The 26,775-nt window shown below is 54.9% G+C and overlaps 8 protein-coding genes and 1 non-coding gene across 9 annotated transcripts; 7 read left to right on the forward strand and 2 right to left on the reverse strand.

Annotated features, from left to right (window-relative positions):
• Nucleotides 1-481: 481 nt before the first annotated feature.
• Nucleotides 482-1,298, forward strand: SPSK_07884 (uncharacterized protein; the record flags this gene model as incomplete). Its single annotated transcript, XM_016734537.1, has 3 exons — nucleotides 482-527; nucleotides 594-941; nucleotides 1,015-1,298. The coding sequence occupies 3 exons, from the start codon at nucleotides 482-484 to the stop codon at nucleotides 1,296-1,298; spliced, it is 678 nt and encodes a 225-aa protein (XP_016590970.1).
• A 698-nt stretch (nucleotides 1,299-1,996) lies between these two features.
• SPSK_07875 (uncharacterized protein) lies at nucleotides 1,997-2,830 on the forward strand (the record flags this gene model as incomplete). The annotated part of the gene is made up of 1 exon (XM_016734528.1): nucleotides 1,997-2,830. One exon carries the CDS (start codon nucleotides 1,997-1,999, stop codon nucleotides 2,828-2,830), a length of 834 nt encoding a protein of 277 aa, XP_016590971.1.
• A 967-nt stretch (nucleotides 2,831-3,797) lies between these two features.
• On the forward strand, nucleotides 3,798-4,934 carry SPSK_07675 (uncharacterized protein; the record flags this gene model as incomplete). The annotated part of the gene is made up of 1 exon (XM_016734332.1): nucleotides 3,798-4,934. One exon carries the CDS (start codon nucleotides 3,798-3,800, stop codon nucleotides 4,932-4,934), a length of 1,137 nt encoding a protein of 378 aa, XP_016590972.1.
• Nucleotides 4,935-6,461: 1,527 nt separating this feature from the next.
• SPSK_07284 (triacylglycerol lipase) lies at nucleotides 6,462-8,314 on the forward strand (the record flags this gene model as incomplete). The annotated part of the gene is made up of 2 exons (XM_016733948.1): nucleotides 6,462-7,034; nucleotides 7,100-8,314. 2 exons carry the CDS (start codon nucleotides 6,462-6,464, stop codon nucleotides 8,312-8,314), a joined length of 1,788 nt encoding a protein of 595 aa, XP_016590973.1.
• Nucleotides 8,315-9,573: 1,259 nt separating this feature from the next.
• On the forward strand, nucleotides 9,574-12,412 carry SPSK_07005 (uncharacterized protein; the record flags this gene model as incomplete). The annotated part of the gene is made up of 3 exons (XM_016733675.1): nucleotides 9,574-9,687; nucleotides 9,749-12,109; nucleotides 12,149-12,412. 3 exons carry the CDS (start codon nucleotides 9,574-9,576, stop codon nucleotides 12,410-12,412), a joined length of 2,739 nt encoding a protein of 912 aa, XP_016590974.1.
• A 250-nt stretch (nucleotides 12,413-12,662) lies between these two features.
• Nucleotides 12,663-14,374, reverse strand: SPSK_07363 (amino acid permease; the record flags this gene model as incomplete). Its single annotated transcript, XM_016734027.1, has 2 exons — nucleotides 12,663-14,093; nucleotides 14,153-14,374. 2 exons carry the CDS (start codon nucleotides 14,372-14,374, stop codon nucleotides 12,663-12,665), a joined length of 1,653 nt encoding a protein of 550 aa, XP_016590975.1.
• A 3,587-nt stretch (nucleotides 14,375-17,961) lies between these two features.
• On the forward strand, nucleotides 17,962-18,034 carry SPSK_11213. The gene has a single exon. It is a non-coding gene; the product is annotated as a tRNA-Lys (tRNA).
• A 3,970-nt stretch (nucleotides 18,035-22,004) lies between these two features.
• On the forward strand, nucleotides 22,005-23,589 carry SPSK_07423 (uncharacterized protein; the record flags this gene model as incomplete). The annotated part of the gene is made up of 2 exons (XM_016734086.1): nucleotides 22,005-22,526; nucleotides 22,606-23,589. The coding sequence occupies 2 exons, from the start codon at nucleotides 22,005-22,007 to the stop codon at nucleotides 23,587-23,589; spliced, it is 1,506 nt and encodes a 501-aa protein (XP_016590976.1).
• Nucleotides 23,590-23,930: 341 nt separating this feature from the next.
• SPSK_07151 (uncharacterized protein) lies at nucleotides 23,931-26,117 on the reverse strand (the record flags this gene model as incomplete). The annotated part of the gene is made up of 1 exon (XM_016733818.1): nucleotides 23,931-26,117. One exon carries the CDS (start codon nucleotides 26,115-26,117, stop codon nucleotides 23,931-23,933), a length of 2,187 nt encoding a protein of 728 aa, XP_016590977.1.
• Between the last annotated feature and the right edge of the window lie 658 nt (nucleotides 26,118-26,775).

The raw sequence follows: 26,775 nt of genomic DNA on the forward strand, positions 1-26,775 counted from the left end.
AGTACTACCGAAAACTAGCTCATATGCCTTTTACTGTACTGCTTTTTGTCCTCTGTTGTGTTTTTGCCTCTTAATTGTCAATATACGGGCTTTTTGGCGTGTCCTGCCGTCTCCACAACAGGACAATTAATTGTCTCCATTTTATCCGGAGAGCGGCCCATCCCCACACTCTTTGCGTTCACTTTATTGATTTGAGTTCTTTTTCTATGTTCGTCCATTTACAGTGATTAGTTCTTCCTCCAGAAAAATAAAACGTCATATAGTCCGGGTCATGAGGACGGCATTTTTAAGCGTTCATGTCTGTTGTATATTGCGAGATAATACGAAGAAATGCCATAACAAATACCTTCTCAGCTTTAAAAGAGGACGTTTCCTTCCAGAATCTGTTGTTCTAAGCCAAGACATATGTGTTAATCATTTTCAGCGCCATATTTGATTTTTGCAGCATTGAACATTTGTCGTCATCTCATCCTCCATCATCATGAAGATTTCAGCGCTCCTGTTCGCGGCTGCCGCCAACGCTCACTGTCCGTTTTATCTTTCACATTTCCTAGGACCTTGCTGCCCATGACCATGTTAACACCTTTGTACAGACACTTTCCCGCACATCCAGGGAACCGCTGACTGGCAGACCGTTCGTATGACCGCCAACCACTACAGCAATGGTCCCGTCACCGACGTCTCGTCCGAGGCCATTCGCTGTTACCAGCTGACGCCCGGCGGCGGCGGCAGCACGTCCACCTCGGCCGTCAAGGCCGGCGGCACCGTCACCTGGTCGGCCAACCCCAACATCTACCACCCGGGCGCGCTGTCCGCCTACATGGCCAAGGTGCCTGAGGGCAAAACACTGGCCAACTGGGACGGTTCTGGCTCCGTTTGGTTCAAGGTTTACCAGGACATGCCCTCCGGCGGGGGGGGCCAGATGAATTGGCCATCGCAGAGTACGCTTTACATATAAATGACCCCACAGTGTGCTTTGTCAATACCTCGTTGTGCGTTTGCTAACCCCGCTAGACAAAGCAAGTGTCAGCTTCACGGTGCCTTCGTGCATCGAAAGCGGCGACTACCTGTTCCGCATCGAGCACGTGGCCCTGCACTCTGCGTCCACGGCCGGTGGTGCGCAGTTTTACATCTCGTGCGCACAGCTTTCCGTGTCGGGAGGCGGCTCCAAGAAGCCCACGAATCTGGTGGCATTCCCCGGTGCATACAAGGCAACGGATCCGGGCCTGATGATCAACATCTACAACAACGGCGGCAAACAGTACAAACCTGCTGGACCGGCCGTGTTTACATGCTAAGGAGGATACAAAGAGGAGGGCCACATGTTGGAGGAGTCGGAGAAGTTCGTAGCATATTTATTGCATAGTCGGTTTTTTATCGACGTTTACAAATTTATCTTCCTATCTTCTATCATATAGCTTCATTTGCTCTCATATGACAAACGATGACGAAAATATTTTAAAAAAAATTAAAAGAAAAAGGGAAAAAGAGAAAAAGAGAAAGAAGGAAAAAAAAAAGAATTCAAACAAAAGTAAGATAATAATATATTAGACATAGTCCTTGAAATTTTAGAAAGACTTTGTACTTTTTCACAACACGCGACATAAGCTCTTGTCAAGCATCGCAGATCGTGAGATGCTCTTGTGTTACACAGATCTCGCCATGGCTATGGATCGTACCTGCCGTTTTCAGCGCCAGGTCGCTCCTGCCATTTTGTGTCGTCACTACGACGCCGCAAAAGGTAAACAAAAAAGTGTGTCTAAAGTTTTAAGTGTCCAATCCCTCATCTTTTCATGCTCCCATTTTCGTCATAGAAAGCTTTTACACAGCCGTTACGAGAATTTCTTCGCCTTTGGCCTTTTGTCCGTCAACGAGTAACTCACGATTTCGATATCAGATACAATCCTGTCACAGCCTAGAAGTGCTGGAGAGCTACCGTCGATCCCATCCACGAGACTGTAGATTAGGCGAGCAGTCGAAGATCACAGTCCTCACCATGTGTATTATCCAACCCTACACTGCGTGGCACTGCGGTTGCCGCATTGAGGAAAACGACCCGGCACTGGCCCAAATCTGCATCGCAAAGGCTCGCAACGCAGAAGCCAAGTGCACCCTGTACGTCGTCCCATCATTTGGTGAGGATGTCCCCGCTCCATGCGATTGCCCAAGCCCGCAAGAGAGCTGTGACAGCAGCAGCAGCAGCGACAGTGGAGACAGCGTCGAAGACCTGGTCGAATCCAAGGCAGGCCAAAACAGCGGTGTCATGGACACATGCAGCGAGGATGCAGATTCTGGTGACGCAGACGGATGGCATGACAAGAGCATCGAAGACGAGATACTCGCTGACGACATCCAGTCGAGGCGCCTCCAAGCGCCTATCTCGCCGCGCATGTGCCCCGAACATGAAGCCAAGTTCGAGAACCTTGCCAACGCCTACTGGCGCAGCGAGACCCTTTGGCTGCGGCCCAAGATGCTCAACCACGGCCGGCGTGCGTATCAGGACCTGGTGCTCGCGCAACGCTGTGCTGACCGGCTCTGGGAGTTGTACCTCGTGTGGAAGTTTTTCAACGGTGGCGACCCGCACGGCGCTGCCATCGTGACTGGCCCGGATTTCCAACCACTCTACCGCACCGGCAGCGGCGCCGACGAGGTTTGTGGCAACGACAATACCGCGCGAAACCTGAAGGACGTTGCGGAGGTGGATGCGAGCCGCACGCTGCGAGCCGTTTCCAACTTTGGTGACGTCACCTACCGCGTCCTCCGTTGGGCGCTCGATGATCTCTTGACGGTACTCCGCGACATGCTACATCCGAGCGAGATGCTAGCTTGAGCCGAAGCTCTGCAGCGACTCTTTTCGTTGGAATTGGTTTCCATTTTGGAACTTTGGCTGTAAACGTTCGGTCTGAGATCGAACAGAACAGAAGTTATAGATGTGGCAATGGAGAAGTGTAAACGCACACCATATGTTTTGGCATTGGTCTAGCGCTTGGGTCAAATTGTTACCTAGGGTGACGCAGAGCGCCATAATATCATGTATTTTGGAAGAAAAACGAGCCGGCTCCCATATGATATGTATAAAGTGACAGTTTTGAAACTATGCTCGCTCTAGGGCCAGAGGTAAATAGCTGTGTAATTGCTGCAGGCCGTTCCCTACTGGATGGACCGAATTGGTGCACAGAGGGCAAGAGCATTGTTCAGGCCGTAAATCGTGACTGCCCAAAGTGTACCAGCAAACAGCGCTCCTTCCATTATGTCTTCTTTTCTCGGTCCACGGCCCCTTTTCCTCGAATTTCATCTCAGACTGAGATTTGACCTTCATGACAACTAACTCAACAACACACTCTGTCACCGTGTGGTGCGATCTCCCACGCACACTACTCCGATCATTTGGGCGCTTTTCTGGCAGCCGCCCCACTCGCCTTTGCCCTCTTCGCCATCGGTTCCTCCTTCCTTTGGCCCAATCACTTAACTTGACTTGTTTTGCTGGCTCAATGTCCACGCACAAATCCCCAGCCTCCTCATTTATTCGAAATCGCCATGTACATTCGCACCTCGGGATTTACTGCAAGATGTAAGCACACACTTTACCAGCATTTACTGATACCCCAGCCCATGCCAAGACCGGTGCCGTCACATTTTCTACAGTGTTTTTGTCTCAACGTCATTATCTGTTTCCCTGAGGCTGATAGGACCCAGAAACATTACAACAGGGATTAAGAGAGACACCCACCACCTCTTATCGTGTTTCATCTGATCGAAACTCCGTGTATCAATTGACAGTCAGCAAAAGCGACAACATGAGTTCCTCAGAGAAGCCGGAAAAGTCTTCCTCCCCACCGGCGAAGGACCGCTACTACCCATCGCCATACGGGCCAGAGCAGCCCGGGAACTACCCGCCAATCCCGCCTCCGTCATCTGGCCTGCCTGCATCGGAGCCAGGCGGACGCAATGACGACACCCGCATCAATGGCATCAATACTGTTGATGGTAGCTCACGTCCGCCCTCCTACCGACCGTACGACTCAATGCCGTCATTGCTGCCGCAGAAGCAGCAAGACCAACGGCCGTTTCCGCCGTACATCCCATCCGCGCCGCCCTCCATGGTCGAAATCCCACCACAGCCGACCATGTCCACCGCTGGATCGACGGTTGGCGCACCCGTGGTTGGCGGCGTTGGCGGAGCCCCCGGAATTAGTGGTCCACCAGGCGGGGGCTACGGTGGCGGCCCGCCTTCTAGTGCTGCGCCGGCCTTGACGCAATCTCCAGGTCCCATATATGCCAACGACACTGCGGCCAAGTCCGACATCCGCTCTGCACGGGCGTCTGTTGAAAGCGGCCTGATTCGCCTCATGGAGCTGCAGGGCCAACAACGCCAGCACCTGCAATATGGACCTGGTGCCGCCAACGTTCCGAACAGCACGGCTGCTGCTGTGCAGGATCAGCTTCGCCTCCAGACTGGTTCGGTGCTGCGGGACTTGCGCCAGGTGCGGCGTGCCCTGTATGGCAAAGCCAAAGCAGCCGAGAACCACCGCTTCCGTCGCTGGTTGGTTGGTGGATTGCTGGCCACGTTCATCCCTCTTGTGCGGCGGCTGTTCCGCCGCCGTGGTGGCAACGACAGTAGCAGCAGCACCACGTCGGCCCCGATTCTCACGGCCAATGACACCGAGTACGCCTTTGTCCGCAGCCGGTCGCTGGTAGACCGCATGCTCAGCTCCGTGAGCCGCCGCGGCGGCTTAGCCTCAATCGCCTTTTTTGTCTTTGCAGTGCTCTACATTTTCAGCAACGAAGTTTCACTGCGCGTGGCCCGCACAGTCGGCCGCCGGCTCAAGCGGCTCAGTTCCAAGATTGAGCGTGGCGACGAGCCCTTGAACGAGGCCGATTTGAAGCAGCTCTCGGGCTGGCGTTGGCGCGTTCTTCTTTGGGGTCGCCAGTGATCACGAGTATGAGCTTGTTATGATGACATTCATGTTTTCGCATTTTTTGGGGGGTCTTGGAACTTTTTGGGGAAGGTTTGCCTCTATGATTAATGATACTTCTGATTTTGACATATCTTGCCAAATTTGATCTTGGTCCTTTACCACGCGGCTCAACCACTAATCCTCCTTTGCTTGTTTTTGACTTTCACCTCAGCTACGCAATGACTCGGGCGCCCCCTAGATAGGCTAGGAGTTCCTGACGTCAAACAAAACGAATACCAACACAAAAGTGACGACTTAGCAGCGACGGCGAGGCCGGCAGTTGCTCGGCTACGAAAACGATTTATGGCCACAAAAGACATCAGAAAATGTTAAGTCGAACCGGATAGCATATCCGAGGAGACCCTCAACAGATACACTACCATTCCGGATTTGTTCCGTTTAGAATTCACCCCATCACGACGTACGCCACTGACATACATGGCAGCCCCCGATGTGTGTCAGAAAAACCTCTTGTCGTTTGAAGTCTACGAATTGTTTCGTTTCTTCTGTGCGCTGTGGAGAATTGTGCTCTCTACTTTTTGCGTGGCTATTGCCATCACCGGGTAAAGGTACTGCTCCTGTTTCGTGGACAAGGCAAGATTTGTTTCCATTTCCCCTTTGAGCAATATCTGCCAAACACTTACACGGCCCTCTGCCCTTACAATTCTGTTTACCCGGCGGCCTCCTTCCAGCACACCCAGGTCTGTTTCCCTTCTAGGACTCGGTTCCAGGTAGACGAATATTACCCCAGACGAGACACTGGCACGATATGGAAGACTCTTCGTCCCGGAGTTCGCCTTGGAAGTAGCAGAGCCGCGGCGCACTGGCGATATGGATCCAGGGCGCGCAATCACAAGACATTGCTCACAATTGTACCCGACATGGTCCTTTTTGGTAGAATCCGTCTCCATACCGAAGAGCACACGGCGACTATTCAAACACGATTGAAACGACTCTGGCCGTGCTATCTTGTCAAGGAGGCCGGGATGGAAATACTTCTATTGCCGAATTGCCATGAAGAGCCACCGTCCAATCTTCTGAAGCGGCGACAGGAAGACGCACAGATGCAGAAGAAGAAACATGCCACGCAAAAGTTGACTCTTGAGTAGGGGTTAAGGGGAAGATGGAGGCATACCTGGGTGGCTGGGACGATGGACAGAAGTTGCGAGTGATCACCGATATACGATCTTTGCTTTCCGATGATGCGCTCGTCATGGACCGGACTCGAGTATATATGTCAGGATGCCCGCGTCGACCGGTACTTAACTATCGTGCCTCTCTCCGATTATTTTCTTCATGCTCAGTTCACCCTCTTGAATCTTTCCTAGTCATTCCTTTCTTACCGGCCCTTTGCCCTTTTGTTTCTTACGCTCCCTTCTACATACCCAATATTTATCAAGTGTCTTGGCGATATCACACTTTATAATTCAGTTTACACCCTACATTGCTGGTCAATATTTCTACCACATCCCCACATTGCCCTTTCCTTATCCCTTGAACAATATGAAGGCACTCTCTATTTTGGGCTTTGCGGCTATTGCCCGGGCCGTTGACCCTCTCGTCACCCTCAACTACACACAACTGCAGGGCTCCGCTATCGAGTCCTCTGGAGTGACGCAGTGGCTCGGTGTGCGCTATGCTGCGGCGCCGGTGGGCGATCTACGGTTCGCCGCACCCATCAACCCGCCGACGACTACGGATGTGCAGGACGCCACGCAGTTCCAAGCCGTCTGTCTGCCGCGCAACCCGTCAGACTTTACGATGCATAGCAAGCGGTTCAATGTCTCCGAGGACTGCCTGTTTGCCAACATCTTTGCGCCGTCCAACGCCACAAACACCAGTGCCTTGCCCGTTCTCTTCTTCATCCAGGGTGGTGGGTTCTCGTCCAATTCCAATGCCAACTTCAATGGCAGTGATCTGGCCGCCTTTGGCAACATCGTCGTGGTCCAGATTAATTACCGCGTGGGACCCTACGGCTTCCTGCAGAGCCGTGAGGTGCAGAACAATGGCAGTCTCAACAATGGCCTCAAGGACCAGATCCAGGGTTTGCAGTGGGTTCAGCAGAACATTGCACAGGTACGTAACTGCTTCCCACGTGTTGACATCCGCCTGAAACACAAGCAGACTAACAATGCGACTAGTTTGGCGGTGATCCCAAGCATGTCGTGGCTTCTGGCGACTCCGCTGGTGCCACATCGCTTGGGCTGCTTCTCGCAGCGTGGGATGAGCAAGACCCGCGCTTGATCAAAGGAGCTATTCTGGAGTCACCGTCGGTGGCTACGCTTCGCACTCTGGACCAGGGCCAGGAGCAGTACAACTGTCTACTGCAGGCGACCAACTGCACGCTTGCTGCCAATACACTGAGCTGCCTCCGCGCCGTCAATGCCACCGCGCTACAAACAGAGCAGTGCCAGTTCAACCCACACTTGGACAATGACCTCGTTCGCCGTCCCATGCTGCAGAGCTTCGACGAGGGCCGCTTCCTGCATGTTCCCATCATTGCTGGTACCTGCGCCGACGAGGGCACCAAGAACGTCCCGGCCATGACGAACACGACCGGGCAGGCACTTCGTTTCATTGATAACCGCGTTTTCAATGTGCTTTCCAACGCATCGTTGGCGCTGCTTAACACGACGTACCTGTTGACGAACCGCACGGGCGTCATCGCTGTGGCCAACACGTTTGCGCAGTTCCCCAGCAGTGGGGCCCTTTGGAGGCCGTTGGCCAATGCGGCTGGTGATATCGCTGCTCACTGCATCACCGCGCGGCTGCAGAACGCCATTGCCCGGGAGGGCGTCAAGACGTTCAACTACCGGTTCGCGGTGCGCGACGAAGAGCAGGAGCGCCTCGGTTTCGGTTCCTATCACACGGTCGAGCTGAACGCCGTGTTTGGGCCCAACAACACCGACGGCAACCCGCCCAAGTCGTACCGCGAAGGCCAGAGCAATGCTGCCATTGTGCCCGCGACCATGGCCTACTGGACGTCCTTTATCAAGGCGCTCGACCCCAACGACCTGAAGCTGGCCGGCATGCCCGACTGGACGGCGTGGGCCGGCCCCGAGGGTCGCCAGCGGCTGCGGTTCCAGACCAACGCAACGGGATTGGAGGTGATGCCGGACGACCAAGTGGCCAACTGCGAGATGCTGGAGCCGATGCTGCCAGCGATTGAGACAATTTCAGCGCCCGGTACGGTCGTGAAGCTCAACCCGCGCGGCCAGAAGAACGGCACTTCGTGGGCCCAGACAGCTGGACAGAAGCAGAGGAGCGCCGCGGCGGGCCGGGCTGGTGGTGCTGCAAGCCTTGTGGGGACAGTCGCCGGTCTTGCTGCGGCCGTGGCTGCGCTGGTGATGATCTAAGCGTGCTGTCGCCGTTCGGCAGCCGCGCTGGTTCCGTCACCTTGGAAAGACGAGCTCCATGAGTTCATTTGTAAGAATATGTCTTGATTTCTCGGCGTCTGGCTGTCTTTTCTGTGTCGTTTCTTTTGCGGTTGCCATTCCTGTATTTTTCAGGCTCTGTTTTTTTTTTTTGTAATATCTTCGTCCTTGCTTTTCCTGCTTTTGTACTTTAGTATCCCCCACGCTCGTTTTGTGCCGAGGTGACCTTGGTAATCAACATTTGTCTGTTTTTGGGTTAATATGTTTTAAATGTGTCCTGTGACTCTGATCTGAGCGAGTTTTGTTACCTATATCAGTTTCTATCTGCATTTCTTTGTTGCTTGTCGGCTCGTCTTTTGCTCCCACCGAAAGAGGCAGCCCGACTAGGCCCATAGCCGTTATGTTTCGTGCCATTAATCGGGTTCGTTTCCCTTGCCAAGGATTGACGTTGCAGTTTTCTTTGTTGTTTCTGAGCTTTCTTGCCCCTGGATTGACCCTCTCCGCAACTAACAAAGCCTCGTCGGCAATGTGGACAGACACCCCAGCAAAGCTGAATTTCGGGAAGACCAACAAGCCAATCAGACAGGCCAGTCAGTTCTACTCATGCACGTTTGCCTCTGCCTTGTGGATGCCTAGCTGGTTGACTAACAACAATGGAGCCTAGTTTCATTTCGTCGAACGTTTTAACACTTTCGGGGGCTCAGCCTCAACCTGTTGAGCTTCAATTCTGTGTGAGAGAATGAAAGCTAACACGAAGCTGTCTGATTTCCTCCTCTGGATGCCATTTTGGTGAAAGCGTGGCTGTCAAGCGAAGTGTCAATTCGCCAGATAGCTTCAAGCTTGCTCCCATCAGGGGATGGATTGACTTTGTGCCCCTGGTTCACTTCAGATTCAGCCACAGGGGCTTCTTCACAGCTCACACATGACAGTGACTGAACGTTGAACACGAGGCAAGGCAAGAAAGTCCATTGCCAAGGCACCAGCCCTCGATCATAGTATAAGTTTCCTGCATTTCCCCGCCATCTCTTGACTTTCATTATTTTGTTCTTTTATTCTTTCTTCTTCCTTTTCATCGTCACTTCGTACTTTGAACTATACCCCACCAACAATCACAGTTGCTGTTCGTTTACGGCACTGCCCCATTCTGCCTAATTTCGAGTTTCTGCGATTGACTTGCACTTACACCACCACCACTTCAGCACCACCAAGAACTGCAACACACCAACGACAACGCCACCGCCATGGATATCATCCACAAGCAAGAGTTTCGCGTGCGCGATCTCCCCACCCGGACGGTCACCTTGTTCCCGAGCCGTGCGCAAGTCGTCCGCGACATCAAAGATGTTTCTCTCAAGGTACGTACATGTCAATGAATCTCTCAACCGCAGGCCGTGCGACGCTCACTAACAACCTTAGCCCGGTGCAAACCAAATTACCGTGGTCGGCTTGTCGCCGACGGTCGACGAAAACTCCATCAAGGTCGAGGGCACCGGCTCTGCCATTATTTCGGACATTGCCATTGAGCTGCTGCCCAACCGCGAGATCTTCCAGGACATCTACCCCGAGTCGGACGACGACGACAAGAGCGACACCGAAGAGGAAGAGGACAGCAGCGATGAGGAGGAGGCGGCCGAGCTGAAGGAGGTGCGCAAGAAGCTGCAGGCACTGCGCGACGAGGTCAAGCGCGCGAACGAGGTGGTGGCGAGCGCCGAGAGCCGGCTCAAGTTCCTGGACGCGTACGGCAAGATGCTGGACCGCAAGCGGAACGTGGAGATTGACGCGGGCGTGGAGACGTACCGGGCGGAGCGGGCCAAGGTGTTCGACGACCACATGGCCGGCACGATCCGGGTGCGCGAGCTGAACGAGCAGATCTGGGAGCTGGGCAAGGACGAGGGCAAGCTGCTGCGGATCCAGGCCAAGGCGGTGAACAAGGCGCGGCGGGCGCGCGAAAAGGCCAAGGCGGCCAAGCGCAAAGAAAAACTCAAGGTGCAGCGGCGCAAGGCGGAGGCGCACCGGGAAAAGCTGCGGGTGCAGCGCGAGCGCGAAAAGTACTGGCCGCGCAAGTGCTACACGGTGCGCATCACCCTGGACGCGCCGTCGTACACGCCGTCGTCGTCGCGGCGGACGTCGATAACCAGCGTGACGGAGCTGGCGGCCGCCCCCAAGGACAAGGACCTGGGCGCGGGCGTCGCCGTCGAAGAGGGGGCCGACAAGGGGGCCGACAGTGGCGGCGCGGTGACGACGAGCGGCCCGACGTGCGACCTGTCCATTTCGTACGTGACGTCGTCCGCCTTCTGGTCGCCGACGTATGACTTGCAGCTGTCGACGACCAACAACACGGCGACGCTCTGCTTCGACGCGCAGCTCACCAACACGACGGCGGAGGCGTGGACGGGCTGCAAAGTGATTCTGTCGACGAGCCAGACGACGTTCTCGGGGCTCAACGACACGATCCCGACGCTGCTGCCGTGGCGCGTCAAGCTGCGCCGGGGCTACGGCTACGACGCGGTCCTCCACAGCCGCGAGGAGGTGTCGCACAAACGCGACTGGAAGGAGCAGCAGAACGCGCTGGTCACGAAGCAGAAGCCGCGCGGCGAGCTGTTTGGCGTGTCGTCGTCCGCGGGCACCACACACTACGATGCGTATGCCGGCCCCAAAGCGGGCGGCGGCCGCCCTGGCTGGACCGAGTCGTATAATTACGCCATGCCCCAGCAGCAAATGATGCAGCAGCAGGCGCCGGTGGCGAAGGCGACTGGCGGCGCCCTGTTTGGCAGCGCGGCGCCGGTCGCGTCGTCCTTTGGGGCGACGACCTCGAACACTGGCGCCATCTTTGGAGGTGCGCCCCGGGCAGCGCTGCCACCTCCGGCGCCGGCAGCTCGAATGAAGAAACCGACCCTGGGTTTTGGGGCGTCGAACGATGCGCGCCGGTATAACGACCGAGAAAACGAATTTCAAGAGGACGAAGAAGACGGTGGCTCGAGCGACGGCGCCGGGGAGGGTGCGGCGGCGTACATGGAGGAGATGACGCTGGGCGGCGAGCTGCAGCCGGAGCTCGAGTTCCAGGAGTCGTCGTTTGAGGAGACGGGCATGACGACGACGTACGACCTGCCGGGGCTCAAGACGCTGGCGCCCGGGTCGACGGCGTCGAAGCAGCGGGTGGCGCGGATTGCGTTCCGCGAGGTGGTGTTCAGCCACACGATTGTGGCCAAGTACAAGCCGGTGGCGTACCTCAAGGCCAAGCTCAAGAACGGCAGCAAGCTGACGCTGCTCAAGGGCACGGCGGGGCTGACGCTGGACGGCTCGTTCCTGGGGCGCACGACGCTGCCGCGGTGCAGCGCGGGCGACACGTTCCCGCTGAGCCTGGGCGTGGACCCGGCGATCCGCGTGGCGTACCCCAAGCCGGACGTCAAGCGGGCGACGACGGGCCTCTTCTCCAAAGAGGACAGCAGCGTGTACCGGCGGTCGGTGACGATTTCCAACACGCGGGCGAGCGCGGGCAAGCCGGTGACGCTGCTGGTGCTGGACCAGGTGCCGGTGAGCGAGGACGAGAAGCTGCGGGTGGAGCTGCAGCAGCCGCGCGGCGTGTCGGTGGGCGGCGGGTCCGTGCCGGCGGGTGTCGGCATGGTGACGGCGACGGGGACGGGCACGGAGACGGCGACGGGGACGGCGGCCAAGGACTGGGGCACGGCGTCGGCGACGCTCAAAAAGGCGGGCGAGATTGTGTGGGACGTCAAGCTCAATGCGGGCCGGTCGGTCAAGCTGGACCTCGCGTACGACGTCAGCGCGCCGACGGGCGAGGGCGTGATTCAGTGCTAGGGAGACGCGCCATCCCATCGTGAGGGAGGAGAGGGAGGCGATGTGACGGACGGGGAGAATGACAACGACGACCTGGAGGAAGAGACGCAGGCGAATCGCGGCGGGCATGGCACACTCAGCACAAACACAACGGACAAGACCAACACCGGCAGCTTCAGCAACACCAACAAGGGCGCAGACAGGCAGAGCACAAATGCAAACTCGAACCGCGGCTCGCTCCGGGGTCTGGCCAGCTTGTTTATGGGCATCAGTTCGAAGAAGTAGTGGCACGGCGTTATGAATTTCAAGTACGTAGTCGATAGCAACCAAATTGATGAATGTCAACGAAGCAAGCAAAACAGACTGGATATTTCTATCAATGTGAATATATAAACGTCAAACAGCCATCCGTAATCGTATCAACAAACGGGGGATCAAGAACGATGTCAACAGGGAGATACAGGTATCGTCAAATGTTTTTTACGCAAACTCGTCAGGGGAAACCAAAAAAGAACATCCTCCAGCGCGCTGTCCTCTACTCCTGCCGGCGCACGAGGCTGACGGGCGCCATGTAGCGCTTGTGGCCGTAGGCAAAGTAGTAGACGACGGAGAAGAGCATGGTGCCGACAAAGATGACGACGTTCCAGTTCATGGTGGTGAGGGTGACGTCCTTGGACTGGGGGAAAAAGACAAAGACCCAGACGACGGACAGGTACATGACGGCGCCGACGTTGACGGCCAGGCCGTAGCGGCCGAGCGACCAGCGGCTGGCGGGCAGGGCGGGGCCGCGCAGGCGGCGCAGGATGAGAAAGGTAAAGGAGATGAGGTAGGTGCCGAGCAGGGCGCTGACGGCGAGGGAGCCGATGGCGTTGAAGGCGACGGAGGAGCCGATGTTGATGAGGGACAGGAGGGCGGTGATGGAAAAGGTGAGGAGGACGGCGTTGAGGGGGATGTTCCAGCCGGGCTTGACGTGGGCGATGACGTCGGAGAAGGGCAGGCCGCAGTCGCGGGCAAAGGACCAGGTCTGGCGCGAGACGGTGGCGACGGTGCTGATGCAGGCGGAGGTGACGTTGACGATGAGGATGGAGGTCATGACGGCGGTGCCGGCGATGCTGTTGGTGGCGTTGAAGAAGGCGGCGATGAAGGGGTAGCCGGTGGGGGTGTCGACAATGTCGAGGACGCCGCCCATGGTGAAGCAGAAGGTGATGAGCATGACCCAGCCCATGGAGCCGTTGATGGTGGCCGCCCACATGATGGCGCGCGGCAGCACGCGCGACGCGTCGCGCACCTCCTCGGACATGTGCACGGTGGAGTCGGCGCCGATGAGCGTGTAGACGGGCGACAGCAGGCCGACCATAAAGGCGAGGCCGGTCGTATCCCAGCCGCCGAGGTTGCCAAAGGTGCCAAAGACGTCGGCGGGCGTCGAGCGCGGCGCCAGCACCCAGAGCGGCACCAGGACGGCAAAGAAGCCCAGCACGTGGACGACCAGCACGGTGCCCTCGACAATGGGCAGGCGGCCGGCCAGAAAGGTGTTGAAGACGATGCAGAAGGCGGTGATGCCGATGACGAGCAGGGTGCCGTGCCAGTTCTCAAAGGCGTACGTCGGCTGGGCCAGGACCAGCAGGCCCTGGATCATGGTGCCGGCCAGAAAGGCCAGCGAGGCCAGGCCGGTCTGCCAGCCGAGCACGGAGACCCAGCCGATGGTGTAGCTGAAGAACTTTTGGGCGCGCGGCGGGGCAAACTCCGAGACCCAGTGGTACTGGCCGCCGGACGTGGGCGCCATGGAGGCCATCTCGGCGATGGAAGCAAACACGAGCATGTAGCCGACCCAGACTATCAGGTAGCCCCAGACGAGGCCGGCCTTGCCGCCGTTGATGAGGCCGAAGCTGGTCGTCATGAGTGCAATCTCCCACGTGCTCATGAGCGTGCAGGCAAAGCCCAGCGTCGAGAGGAAGCGGAAGTTGCGCTGTGGAAGGTGAGCAAGACGTAAAGGAAGAAGAGGGAGAGATAAACAGAGTCACGTACGTTAAGAACTTGCGTCCGCCCGAGCATCGACATCTCGCGGGCATCGGCCTCGGTGCCGCCCTTGGCGTCGATCTTGTTCGTCTCGAAGACGGCCCTTTCCGACGACATCTCGACGTACTCCTTGTTGTCTACCCTGTCCGACGACATCTCGATGAACTCCTTGTTGTTGACCCTGTCGGAGGACATCTCAATGAACTCCTTGTTGCTCGTAGTGTCCGACATGGTGAGTGATGAAGAGACGGACGTGCTGCTGTGAATACGTGATGTTGACTTCAGGTACGATGATGAGAATGTGAGAGTAAAAATCAAAGAAAGGATGGGAACGTGGGAAATTGGATGGAAGAAATGACGGGCAAGAGGAAGAAAAACGGAAAAGAGAAAACGTGGGAATGGAGACGATGGAGCAAATGGAGAAATGGACAAGGGAGAGGAAGGAATGGGAGTGGGAAGCAGAGAAGAGAGAAAAACAACAAGGGAGGGGGACAACCAAAGAGACTGAGAGGAGACTGAGGAAGAAGGACTATCAATGCGTATTAATGGAGAAGCAATAAACAGAAAGAGGGTGGAAGGAGTGATGGAAAAAGAAAGAAAGAAAAGGAGTAGTACTCCGTAACGTTCAGTCACAAAAGGTTCTAAAACGTGAGGTGAGGAGACCGAGGAGGCCGCGGAGCGAGAAACGAAAGCAAGGGGAGACGTCCGTCGTAAAGATGGGAGGAGACAGCGTGTGGGCAGGCAAAAGAACCCAAGAGTACATTCGTAGCCCGCTTGATTCAAAAAAGGGATGGAGGCAGGACGGCAGGAAAGGAAGAGATGGCCGGGAACACACTGCCCACGTAGAAAGAAAGTGATAATGGACACTACGACCAAAGAAGAAAACGAAGAAAAGCAACGAGCGACTGCAGCGCTGCAGCGGTCCCGGCAGCGTGGTGGACGGGCCAGACTGAGCAAGGATGCGCGGCAGGACGGCCCAATGCACCCAACCACAGGCAAACTCGTTTTTCTTTCTTCTGGACGAGATGCCCTCTCAGTACACTAGCTTCGTGTCGTACATGATCGTGCTCGTATGCAGGGCGGCGACGAACCGCAGTGAGACATACATCCAGGCATTCCGAGTGCAGTGCGTCCATGCTGTGTCAGAGACACGAGGAGGCAAGGAAGATGGGGCGATCCAGTAAGAACATGGAGGTCTGCAGGGACCAAACGGAGCACAGCAAGCGGATGGAAGACTTGACGACGCAATGTTCCAGCCTTTGTTATCTCCAGTCGACTGTCATGACTGTCGACACATGTGGCCGTCTATTGGCAGAAGTACAATGCAGGAAAGCTTGGCGAAAGACAAAAGGAAAGATAAAAAACAAAAACAACAAAAAGAGTAGTCTGTGCTCCGACTGTGGATTCGCACGGACAACATAAAAGTAGCGTTTCTTCCAGCTCAAGCCTCCCCCCCACTCAAACGATGCAAGTCGACTGGCTAAGCTGTTGTAAGTGGAAGGTGGAGTGGGTACAGGAGCATAAGTACGTCGTACACGTACAAGAGCTGGGTTGTCTGACCAAAACAGCCGTCGGTATCGAGGCCATGTCTATTTCTTGTTTCTTATTTCTATTTTATTCTTTTTTTCTTTGTCTTTTCCTCCCACCCACCCCTCTACCCTTCTTTGGTATCATCCGGCAGACAAGCCGGCACCTCCACTGGGAAAAGACCTCTGTGCTCCGCATCCAATGCGAGGTTTTATGTCGTACTACCAAAGCCACAAACTTCTGTGCTGTTCCAACGTCTCTGTATGGCTGACATATGCAGCATATTGCATACGTGGGGGACAACTGCAGCATCTTTTTCGTGACCATGGGCGCAGCTGCAGGATGTCTATTCCATCACAGAAAACCGACATGGAGGTATGCGATGATAATTGCCTCGTTTGGACCAAGTGGCTTTTTATTTTCCTTTTGTTTTAAAACGCTTTCCCAATTCACAAACGACAAAGTACTTCCCGACTGACCCCTGGGCATTGCAGCACACTATCGCTTTTCTGTCTGGCTCGTCCACCTCAGTCGATACTTGAGCTAGTCTCGAGCTGAAGCCCAAGACTGACCCGCGGCCCTGGAAAGGCTTCCGACTACCAAGTAGAGCCACGGCCAGGATCGACAGGCAACCACCCATGCACAGCTCCATCCAAAGGCCAGCCCCCGATGTGATGGAATCCAACGGATGATAAAAAGGGAATAAAAAGAAATAAAAAGTCCTGAACACACAGACCAGACATGCAAGCAGGGGTCTCAATGTGATGAAAACACTTCAATAAAATTAATGCAGCAGACTGTTACATGGGTCTCCAAAGGAACTCGTCCCGAAAAAGACCAGGTCTTCTCGAATCTGCATACGGCGTTCGACATGCTCCCTGAGGTGCATGTTGCATTCACGCGAATGTCTGTCCGGATGTCTGGCCATAGCTTCCTCTCTACGGTGGCCATTGGTTTGCCTCTTGTCAACCTCCTGGCCCTTGCATCCGCCCCCCTCTCGCTTGTCTCAGTCCAGACGACAGATTGAGGCGAAGCTACGGCTTTGGAGGTTGACGCCTCCAATTCAAGGTGAGACGTACAAAAGGGTTCGAAAAAGGCACAGATGCAAGCCCAGAACCAAGAGGATCATCCAAGACACTACGAGAAAAGGTTAACAGCGGGACCTGCGCTAAGAGGGACATGGGAGATGTCTTGGTTTCCGCTCCCTTACGGGTGGTCTACTGGCCGTTGATCTTTTCCTGGTTGGGCCTCGCGCAGAAACAAAAAATTAAGAAAAGGCAAAAATCAGTGAGCGCGCAGGGAACCAAAAATCCCTTGCGCTGCAAGCCGCTTGTTAACTTCCTGGCTTCACTCGAGCTTTGTTCCCCTTTTATTTTCCAGTTGCATCCCACGCAGATCCACATCAGCTCGCAAGGGGGTCATCAAAGACGGAAGACGGGGACCGGACCAAGTCCAATGAACTCCAACGAGCACGTCCCCTCTTTCGGCTGTCGAGGGTCAGCTCTGGCTGTGCTGGCTACCCTTGCTGCCCTAGTTCCTGGGCCTCGGAAGACGAACCGAACGGCCTTTGCCACCAAATGTGAGAGCTGACAGGACGCTATGGAGCAACCTCGGACGCTCGGCCGATAAAATGCGACTGTCGTACTCGATTGAGGGATGCGCATTTCCAGATCGATCATGACCGAGAAACGACAACAGAGGAATACTCCGTGCGCCGTACAACCTTGAAATACGACGCATCGTTCGTCAATATGGGGAAAGGCTGATGAGAGAGGTTTGGGAAGAAAAAGAAAAGAAAAAGAAGAAAACCAAAACACTGTCGCAAATATTGTCTGAAGTGATAAAGTCTGAGGTCGGCCTCCCTGTCCTGCAAGGAGACAATGTAAACACCACTGCCGTGCATTTGCTCGACGCCAAAGACTCAACGCCCGTATGAATCAACGAGAGCCATTTTGCAGCCGTTTTCAAAAATGTCTTTCGGATTTGAGACACGTCAAAGCCGCTGCCAGTCGCCGACGGTTGGAATGAACGCGCAACATGGCAGACGTACAGAATAGACAGGGGACGTCTAGACCACTTCGCAGTTTGCATGTTACGAAGAGCTGGGCTTGTTTGTGGAACGGTTGCGAGAGTGGGAGGGCAGGGAAAAGGAGACAACAGAATCAAGTGGAGAAAATATTCATTGTTTCTTGCCCAACAAAGAATTTACGCTTAGTCACCTGATTCACGACCACCTTCATATATGCAAATAAGCGATCGTTGCATCAATCAAGAACGAGAAAGTCTAAAACGCCCGGTTAGCTCAATCGGTAGAGCGTGAGACTCTTAATCTCAAGGTTGCGGGTTCGACCCCCGCATCGGGCTCAAATCCTGATGCGCTTCTTATACAGAAGCACCGCTTTCGAATTCGCTATGTTTTTTTTTTTTTTTTTTTTTGTATTGTTGTGATAAAACTATGAGGTTGCTGTAGATGTTTTTCTGTTTTAATATATATATGTATATATACAGTACTATAATACTGAACGAGACTGGAAGTACCTCGAGTTGGTCCTTCCTCTTTAAACCGCCACGACAGTGACCGAAAGACCGATGGAAGAGAGTCGGATCATTCCGTCACATCTCATTTTCAGACTCAGCCCCAATTCCTATTGTCCTTTCGAACAGTTCCAGTGGTACCCAAACTTCTTAGCACAAGTCCTCGGGACAATGCAAAAAGCAAACCTTTTCAACAAACCTTCTCTGCGACTTGTGCAGGGGCCGTTTGCTTTTCGGAGAATACCCAACTGGACGGTCCTCTTTCTTTTTCTTTTATGTCGCTTCTTTTTTCTTTTCTTTTGTTGACCTTCCAGTAAGTGTCACAATGCTGACATGCCAAACACCCACCTCGTCCTGTCAGGTTTCCTCCACCGTGCTCCTCTTGTCACTTTCCACGCTGTTAGCTGACAGGTTACCCGTAACGTCCCCGACGCAAGGGAGATCGGCGCTGTTCGAGGCAAGGGACACGGAGCCAACTACGACGCCGCCCCTACGACGCCATCCAGCTGTGTGGGTCATCACTCTCTTTGGGATTCTGGGGCTCACTGCTCCTCGTTCTCTGCCTGCTTTCGTCCTCTGTTTCTTGCTCTCTCGCTCGGAGTCGCCCGCTATTGGGCGAAGCCTGCCGTCATGTTTAGAGACATTGTCTCGTTCTCCACACACGACAGATGTACTTGACTCTTGTTTTTCTTTCCAGTTTCTCTCTCTTCTTCCAGGTTCGTTCTTACCCCTTGCTCGCGTCCTGCATACACCTACTTGGCATCAAAGCCGGACCTGAGAGGTATCGCGAGCAATTGGTCATTGTTTGTTTCCGCCACCTTTGGCTCCGGGAGTTGCCATTATTGACTGATGACATCCTTGGCTTGTGATTGGAATTTCTTTTCAGCTGCAGCTGGACTTTCGTTTTCTCTTCCTCTAACCGAGATGGTAAACAACCCTGTTTATCTCATATCACAAAAAGAACCCCACAGCTCAATCTGACCACATCCCCTGGCCGCCCACAACTTGACCGATGGGAAGCATCTCACCCTTGTGGGCATACATGTAGTTTCGTGACAAGGGCCTGTCCCTGTCCCCAAAAAGATCCCTTGCGCACTCCCGCGTAGCGCTACGACAAACTCGTAGTAGCGCCACTACGACCCTCCACGTTGCACCCACCAAACGGACGTCAGGTCTCCCGACTGCGCTTCTTCCTCATCCTGCGAGGTCGGGGCGTGTCTCGTACTTGTGCGAGTGGCTTTTGAACTCTACTTTGTACATTTTGCGAGGAAATTATGTGCTCGATAGTCGTGCTTGTGTTCGCCAACCTCCACGTGCATCTCTGGATTGGTAATGTTCTGTGGACAAACTCGGCCGAGAGAGGCACCCTGGCATATTGATATTCCAAGATCAAACCCATTTTCATTCAGCAGTGGTCTTTGACATACCTTACAAAGTACAACATAGAGTTGAGAGCACTTTTTCTTATGAAATCCAATGATGACGAAGGGCATTGACGCGGCTGTTTGCCATGTTGTTGTGATGCCAACGAGGATGAGGTCACTTGGAAGACACAACCCAGAAGAAGAAGAAAAAAACGACAAAGCAATATGGCAATTTAGAGAATCACCAATTAGACGCCAAAAGCAAGCAAAAGTACCCGAACGAAGCCAGGCGAAGCCAAGGCACAGAGATGTCTCACTCCACAATGCTGATCCCCTCAGCCGAACAAAGGAAGACGCATCTCCTGCTCTGGCTTTCTTCTTTTCAATTGTTTGTTTCCAAGCGCTGCTTGGCTTTACGATGCAAGAATAAGAAATGCGATCTCATGTCGTATGCATCGGGTACTTGGGTACGGAGTACGACCATACAGGTGCCGATTGATACTGTTGGGGACATTGAGGAGGTGACAGGTCCAACACAACCGGTTCTTTTTCGTTTTTTATCCGCCCTACCTCCTAAACAAAACGGTCGTTCTACTTTCTGGCTCTCGTGTCTCACTTACTTGGCCGTGGCGTTGGCTCGTCTTTCCAATCTCCCTGCAGTTGCCCACAGACAAATCAGTTTTTCTACCATTGCGCCGTGTCTGCTTTCATTTGTACTTTGTTTTTCTACGTCCCGTACCTTGTACACCCTCGTGGGCCATGCGCTGCTTCGGCTACCCCTTACATTGGTATCTTTGTATTTCTCTCTTTCTTGTCACCTCCTCTTATTGATTTCCCCTTTGCCTCTTTACGCTCCTTCTCCCACAAAGCAGTGCGACATGTCACTCGTGATGTGATCTACCCCAAAACTTGCCACTTCTGTCTGTCTCTCCGTGTCTCTCCGCAGCTGTAGTTTGTCTTGATTATGCTATTGTGTTCATGCTTTTCTGAGAGCACCATAGTTTTGTACCTAACGCAGCCATTCAGCGACGAAGCAATGTGATCTGAGTGCAGATCATCCGCTTTCTAGGTGTGGATTTTTTTTCGTCACGTCCATACTTCTATTGCCATATAATCGCTTTCAGCTCAACATCTCACCTCACCCAGAGCCAGGGATGCTCTCGACTTGTTTTTCTTTGTTATTTTGGTTTGTCTGGGAGCCATGATCGACGCTTAGCACGCACCTTCGCTTTGTTGGGGCTGGAAAACCCCGTCCTCCGTAAACCATACTGGGAAATTCGCCGTGTTCTTGTTTTGCTCTTCCATCACATCCAGCAGCCCCTTTCGAGAGGCCTTTTGCGGTAGAAATTGGCCACTGTGCCACCCATTCATCTCACCCCTTGTCTGTGGCTTCTTGTGCCTGGCCCCTTGCGACCGACGCTCTCTCTTCTTGTAAGAGGCGTCACAGCCCACAGCCCTCTGCCTCTTTCGCGACGGATCCCTGGGCCTAGTTCCGAAGTACACCACACCTCCTTTGATTTTTGTACCTTACACGGTTGTCGGAGTTATCGTCCAGACCATCACCGAGAGTCGAATGAGTGCCAGCTTCTGCATGTCTCATGTCGACCAGCGAGCCGTCTAGATATCTCTTGGCGTTCTGTTCTTGGCCTTCCCTTTTACTCTATTGCTCTCTGTCTCTTCCGTTCTACTTTCCTCTTGTCATCCACTATATACAACCCGTCGAGATCGTCGGTCGTCGAGTCTAACGTCCTCGTGTTGGTCACATCTTACACGGCTAGCCGGTCGAACCGTCAGTCTGTCAACCTGTCAATCTTTTTCCTTCTTCCTTCACAGGCCTCCCCGTCGTCTCTTCCCGCTTCCTTTGTCTCTCGCCTGGATCCATTCCGACGATCACTACAGACGGGAGAGCAACAACTCGCAGGACGCTGAACGGGGAAGTAATAGATCTGGCTATAGCCGTGCCTCTATCTTATTTCCACTCTTCCTTCGTTTTTCATGCCATTTCTTTTTGCTTTGTGCCCCATCAGAGCTCTCCCAGTGTCCACCCCGATTTCAATACGTCCAAGAGCTTCTTTCTTCCATTTTCCATGCAGGCGATACATACATACATCACATCCTCTCGTCGGTTTGGGCTTTTTCCTCTTCGTTGATCGACCCTGCCGTGCGGTTTGCCGTCTCTTTTTTATCTCTCCCTTGAGCAAACGCACTCTCGTTTATCTTCGGACATACTTTTCATCGCCCGCCTCTGTCCTCCTCGTGACATTCTCTTGATCTTTATAACAACTCGCACCCCCGACTCTCGTCCTTCTTCATATCTCTCCGCCCGCCTGTGTTGATCCCTGGTCGATCTCCTGTTCTCTCGTCTCTTGTGTTTATGTCTGGTCGTTGACATCTCGACTTGCAATACCCGACTCAAAACACAATCGATCAAGACCATGGCCGACAACTCAACCGTCTTGCCGCCGCTCAAGGCCGTCACCGACACCGACCAGGGCGGCATCCTCGCCATCGCGGCCAGTCTCGGTCTGGTCTTTGGCGTCATCTCGCTGCTCATCCGCACCTATGTCCGCATCGAGTGCCGCGCTGCCTTTGGCAAGGACGACTACGCCGCCTTTCTGAGTATGGTCGTCGCCCTGATACAAGGCGTCTTGGTCTTCTTGGCCATTTCCAACGGCTTTGGCAAAGTCGTTGCCGACCTCACGTCCGACGCCATCCTCGCCTGGCAGCGCGACCTGTACATTAGCGACATTTTCTTTCTCGTCGGCATGTGGCTGACCAAGAGCTCCATTGCCCTGCTGCTGATGCGCCTCTCCCGCGACCCGTCGCACAGCGTCATGGCACGCATCCTGCTCGTCGCCTCGGCCGTCTACTTTGTCGTCTCCATTTTTGTCGTCGCCATCCGCTGCGACCTCAGCCAGCCCTGGAACGACGCGGTCCCCGGCTGTTCTGCGACCACGGTACGTACTTGGCCCTCGTTTGTCTTTTGTCTTTTGTGTCCTCGCGTCGCTCGGACTTGTTGTCACTAACCACCACCAGTACGCCCGCTGGGCTGCCGTCACCGTCATGGACGTCCTCGTCGAAATCGCCCTCTTTATCGGCGGTGTCTGGCTCGTCCGCGACCTGCAGCTGCCGTGGAGCAAAAAGTCGGTCGTCGTCGTCGCCTACGGCCTCCGCCTGCCCGTCATCCTCGCCGCCGCCGTCCGCCTCTACTACCTGCGCCAGTCCCTCTACAGCAACGACGAGTCCCTGCACGGCATCCTGGCCTACGTCTGCACCCAGACCGAGCTCGCCTACGCCGTCATCGCCACCACCATGCCCTGCCTCAAGCCGTTTATGAGCGCCCTCAACACGGGCTACGGCGGCGGCGGCACCTTTGTGCTCACCACCACGTCCCCCAACGCGTCGAACCTGCAGCGCAGCCGCGACACGACGGGCGGCCATTCGACGTACGGCAAAGCCAAGGCGGCCGCCGTGGCCGTCATGAGCGGCGGCGTTGGCGGTGGCAACGGCAGCAGCAACGGCGGCGCCGGCGCTGGGAGCCGCAGTGCGTCCAAGGTGCGCGACTCGACGGAGTCACAGACGCGCATCCTCAGTGGCAACGACAACAAGAATGGCGGCAACGGCACCGACAGCGAAAGCGGCCACCTGTCGCGACCGGCGACCAACAACTCGGAGCCGCCGCAGGCCATGCCCAAGCTGGCGCCGTCCCAGACCCAGTACGTCCCCACACAAGTGCCGTCCAAGGCGTCTGCCTTTGCCTCCTTCAAGACCACCAAGGCCGCCAGCTCCACCGCCACGGCAACCAAGAGTCCCTTTGGCGGACGGTCGCGGATGAGTGCAGTGGCCCCCGAGTATGTGGTTGTCACGACAGACACGACCGTGCAGGAAGAACGAACGGACAATGCCGCGCGGCAGTCGACGCAGCCCGCAGAGCCGGCAGAGCCCATCGCACCCGTGTCGCCGATATATGCACAGTACTCTCGTGGTGGTGGGCAACCACGGATTGGGCATGCCGAGTAGGCTAAATGGCATGGCCGCGTCACGAAAGGAATAAATGGGCAATGGGAGTCTTGGGAGTTCGTCGTCTGTTATGCTTTTTCTTTCTTTTCTTTCTTTCATCTTGTTTACTTTCGCCTCATCAGTCTTTCTCTTGGGTTAACGCGGTACTGAAAATCACATCAGTTACATGGATTTGGACGGAACAACAGGATACCAGATACACTCACTCGCTTGTGTAGCTTCGCTCTTTGCACTTCTTTCACTTTTGACTCGGTTGTCTTTCGGATGCGTCGAACCAATAATCAAAAGCAATTTTGAATAATGCCAGCGTACGCCAGTGTCTCTTGCCAATATATGCACTTCTAACTGGGTTTCTTCATGTCCGTGGGAATCGTCTTCTTCTCGTCCTTGTTCTGCCTATCCTGCTTGCCCTGGTTCTCCTTGTCCTTGGCCTCGGCGGGATTGTAGTTTTCAGCCAGCGTGACGTCAAAGTACAAGCTGAAAAGCTCCGGCACCGTGTATTCCAGGTCGACCTTCTCTTTCTTGAGCACTGTCGATATGCGGTACCAGCAGCTGCGCCACTTGCCCGTGCGCGCATTGCGCTCGCCGACATCAACCATGACATAGTCCGGCAGCTTCGTCAGGTGGGGGCAGAGGACGTCCAGGTCGGGCCACATGAAGCTGTTGTTGGGTGCCCGCCGCACCATGATCATCTCCGTCTCCCGCGGGTAGTCTTCTTCCAAAAAGACGACAAACTCCGGGTCGCGTTGGTGGTGGCGGTACTGGCAGAGCACGACAAAGCTGATGCGCCTCGTTATCGGAATGGCGTCGGGTGTGTCGGGAACCTTGATGTGGATGTTGCGCAGCGTGGCGGAACACTTGATGGCCAAGACCATGTCGTAGCGTGTCCACGCATATGCTTTGGGCCTCACAAATAGGCGGTCCTGCACATCCCACAAGTGCGTCGGCGCTGTTTCCTTGACGATAACGTACTCGTTGCCGTGCCCCATGAGTGGAACATGAATGGACGACTGGCGGAATGTCTCTGCCGTGATCGTGTTAGCGGACCGCTTGTCGATCAGGATATACCAGTCCGTTACGAGAAAGCCTCGCAGGAATTGCACATCGTCCTGCTTCAAGACGGCCATGTCGGCCTCCCAGTCGCGCTGAAAGATGTTTGGCCCGACCTTGATCAGGTACATGCCGACGAAGTTGCCGAATTGGCTTCCAAGCAGCAACAAATAATGGTTTGTAGCCGGTGACTGGCCGGGGACGGCTTGTTTGGTCACGAGTCGCAAATACACCGACCCAGACACGAACAGACCACGGTTTGTCACTGAAAAGTTTTCAAAATCGTCGGCAAAGGGATGCAAGCTCGCATATTCCGCAAACGGTGCTGGTGAGGGTGCAAAGAGGCACAGTTCAGGCCGGCCGCGCCGCTGGTTGGTTGCGCCATCCGCCACGGTCGAGGACGCTGCCACGGACACAGCCGAGGTGTTCGGACTCGAGAGGACTTTCCCAAGAGGTGCCGAAGTCGGGGTGGACAGTGGGGTCGATACAGGTGTGGAGGCTCTCGATCCTTTCGAGGGCGAGGGAGACGGGGAGACCGAACGACGCTTTGTCTCGATGGGGTTGGGGAGGGCCGGTGAGGTGACGCGCGAGTGAGCCGGCGAGGCGACGCCGGGCGCGTCTTTTGGATGGAACACGGCGGTGGATTCAACGGTGACCGGCACGGGCTTGACCGCGGATCGATGCGGACGGGTGCCCTCGTCTTGGCTAACTTGGATGGCCGGCACCGTGGCCAGCGGCGAGCGCCACGCAAAGATGGTCAGATCGCTGTTTTTCTTGACAATCTCCTCTTGCAAGCGGCGGAAGGCCTTGGCGCCCTCGCCGTATGCCAGTGGCATGTTGATGTCACAGATACCCAGCAGACAGTATGCCGTGTCCTCAATACGCGTCGTCTCGCGTGTCGCCGCCCACGACATGCGGCGTGCAAGAGAGTAGCCGGTGGGGTGCGCCTGGCCCAGCAGGATCCGCTGCGGGATGTTGGTGCGCTTGAAGATGCGGTCGACGTGCGCTGTTCTGGTGCCCCGGAAGGACCAGTCTGCGTCATAAAACTCAAGGCGGCGCGGCGCAACGAGCTCTTGCAGGGTCCAGCCGCGCGTGAACCAGCGGCAATGTGCCATGTCCCTGTCGGGTCTGTCGCCAGGCAGGTCGTCCAGCCAGGCGAGGCAGACCTCCGAATCGCGGTACCACTGGTACATGGAGTTGATGGACTCAGTCAGGTCGGCGCTGCTCGACTTGTCGATGCAGCAAGTGTCGATCCAGATGTACTTGTGCTTGAGCGTGCGGGCCAGCTGGGCGGCGCGCACAATCTTCTTGAAGCCGCGCCGGGAGGACTTGGTTTTGGCTGAGGCCGAACTGACGGCCATGAAGTCGACCAGCGACACCTCCTCAGCGCCCCATGTGTGCGATAGGATCGAGTAGGGCGGGATCTTTGGCGGGGAGAACTCCTCCATCTCGAGCGTGGACGTCTCGATGAGACGCATAGTGGCGGTTGTCCAAGTACTGGTTAAGACTGGGCAGCAGATGATGATGGGTCTTGAGTTTCGGTCGGTAGAAAGGGGGGGCAGTCGTAAATTATTGCCGGTGCAGCCGTTGCCCTCTTGCTCCTTCCTGGTTCTGTTTGAATGCCGGGTCGCGACTTCTCTTACTTGCTTCGCTCCTGCCTGAGTCTGCCGTCTCGCAGTTGCACCAAATCTGCACCATGAGCTAATAGGCTCCACCGGCCCAGGGTGCGCTCATGAGCCGCATTCAGCCTCTCATTTGCGAGGCTGTATCGGCCCTCCAAATGCACCTAGAAAGAAGTCAGCGGGGCAGTGCTTTGCAAAGTGGACTTTGGACAGCCAGGCGTCTGTCGTGAAGGATCGCGGGGATTGCATTGTTGAACTACTGGGGGAATGAGTTTTTTTTTTTAAAAAAAAAAATACAAGATGAAACAAAATTGGTACGTGGACCTGAATGACAGAACCTGCAAAAGCGCATGGCAAAATAAAGGAATGAAAATGCTTCTGCATAATTAAGGTGCCACTGTTTTGCGTTAACAATGAAACGAATATAAATATAAATAAAATTGGAGTAAATATAAAAGTAGAAGGAAAAATAAACATGAAAATAAAAATAAAATAAAAACCACAATCAACAGTG

Source organism: Sporothrix schenckii (genome assembly GCF_000961545.1).
Source record: "Sporothrix schenckii 1099-18 chromosome Unknown Cont41, whole genome shotgun sequence".
NCBI classification, from domain to species: domain Eukaryota; kingdom Fungi; phylum Ascomycota; class Sordariomycetes; order Ophiostomatales; family Ophiostomataceae; genus Sporothrix; species Sporothrix schenckii.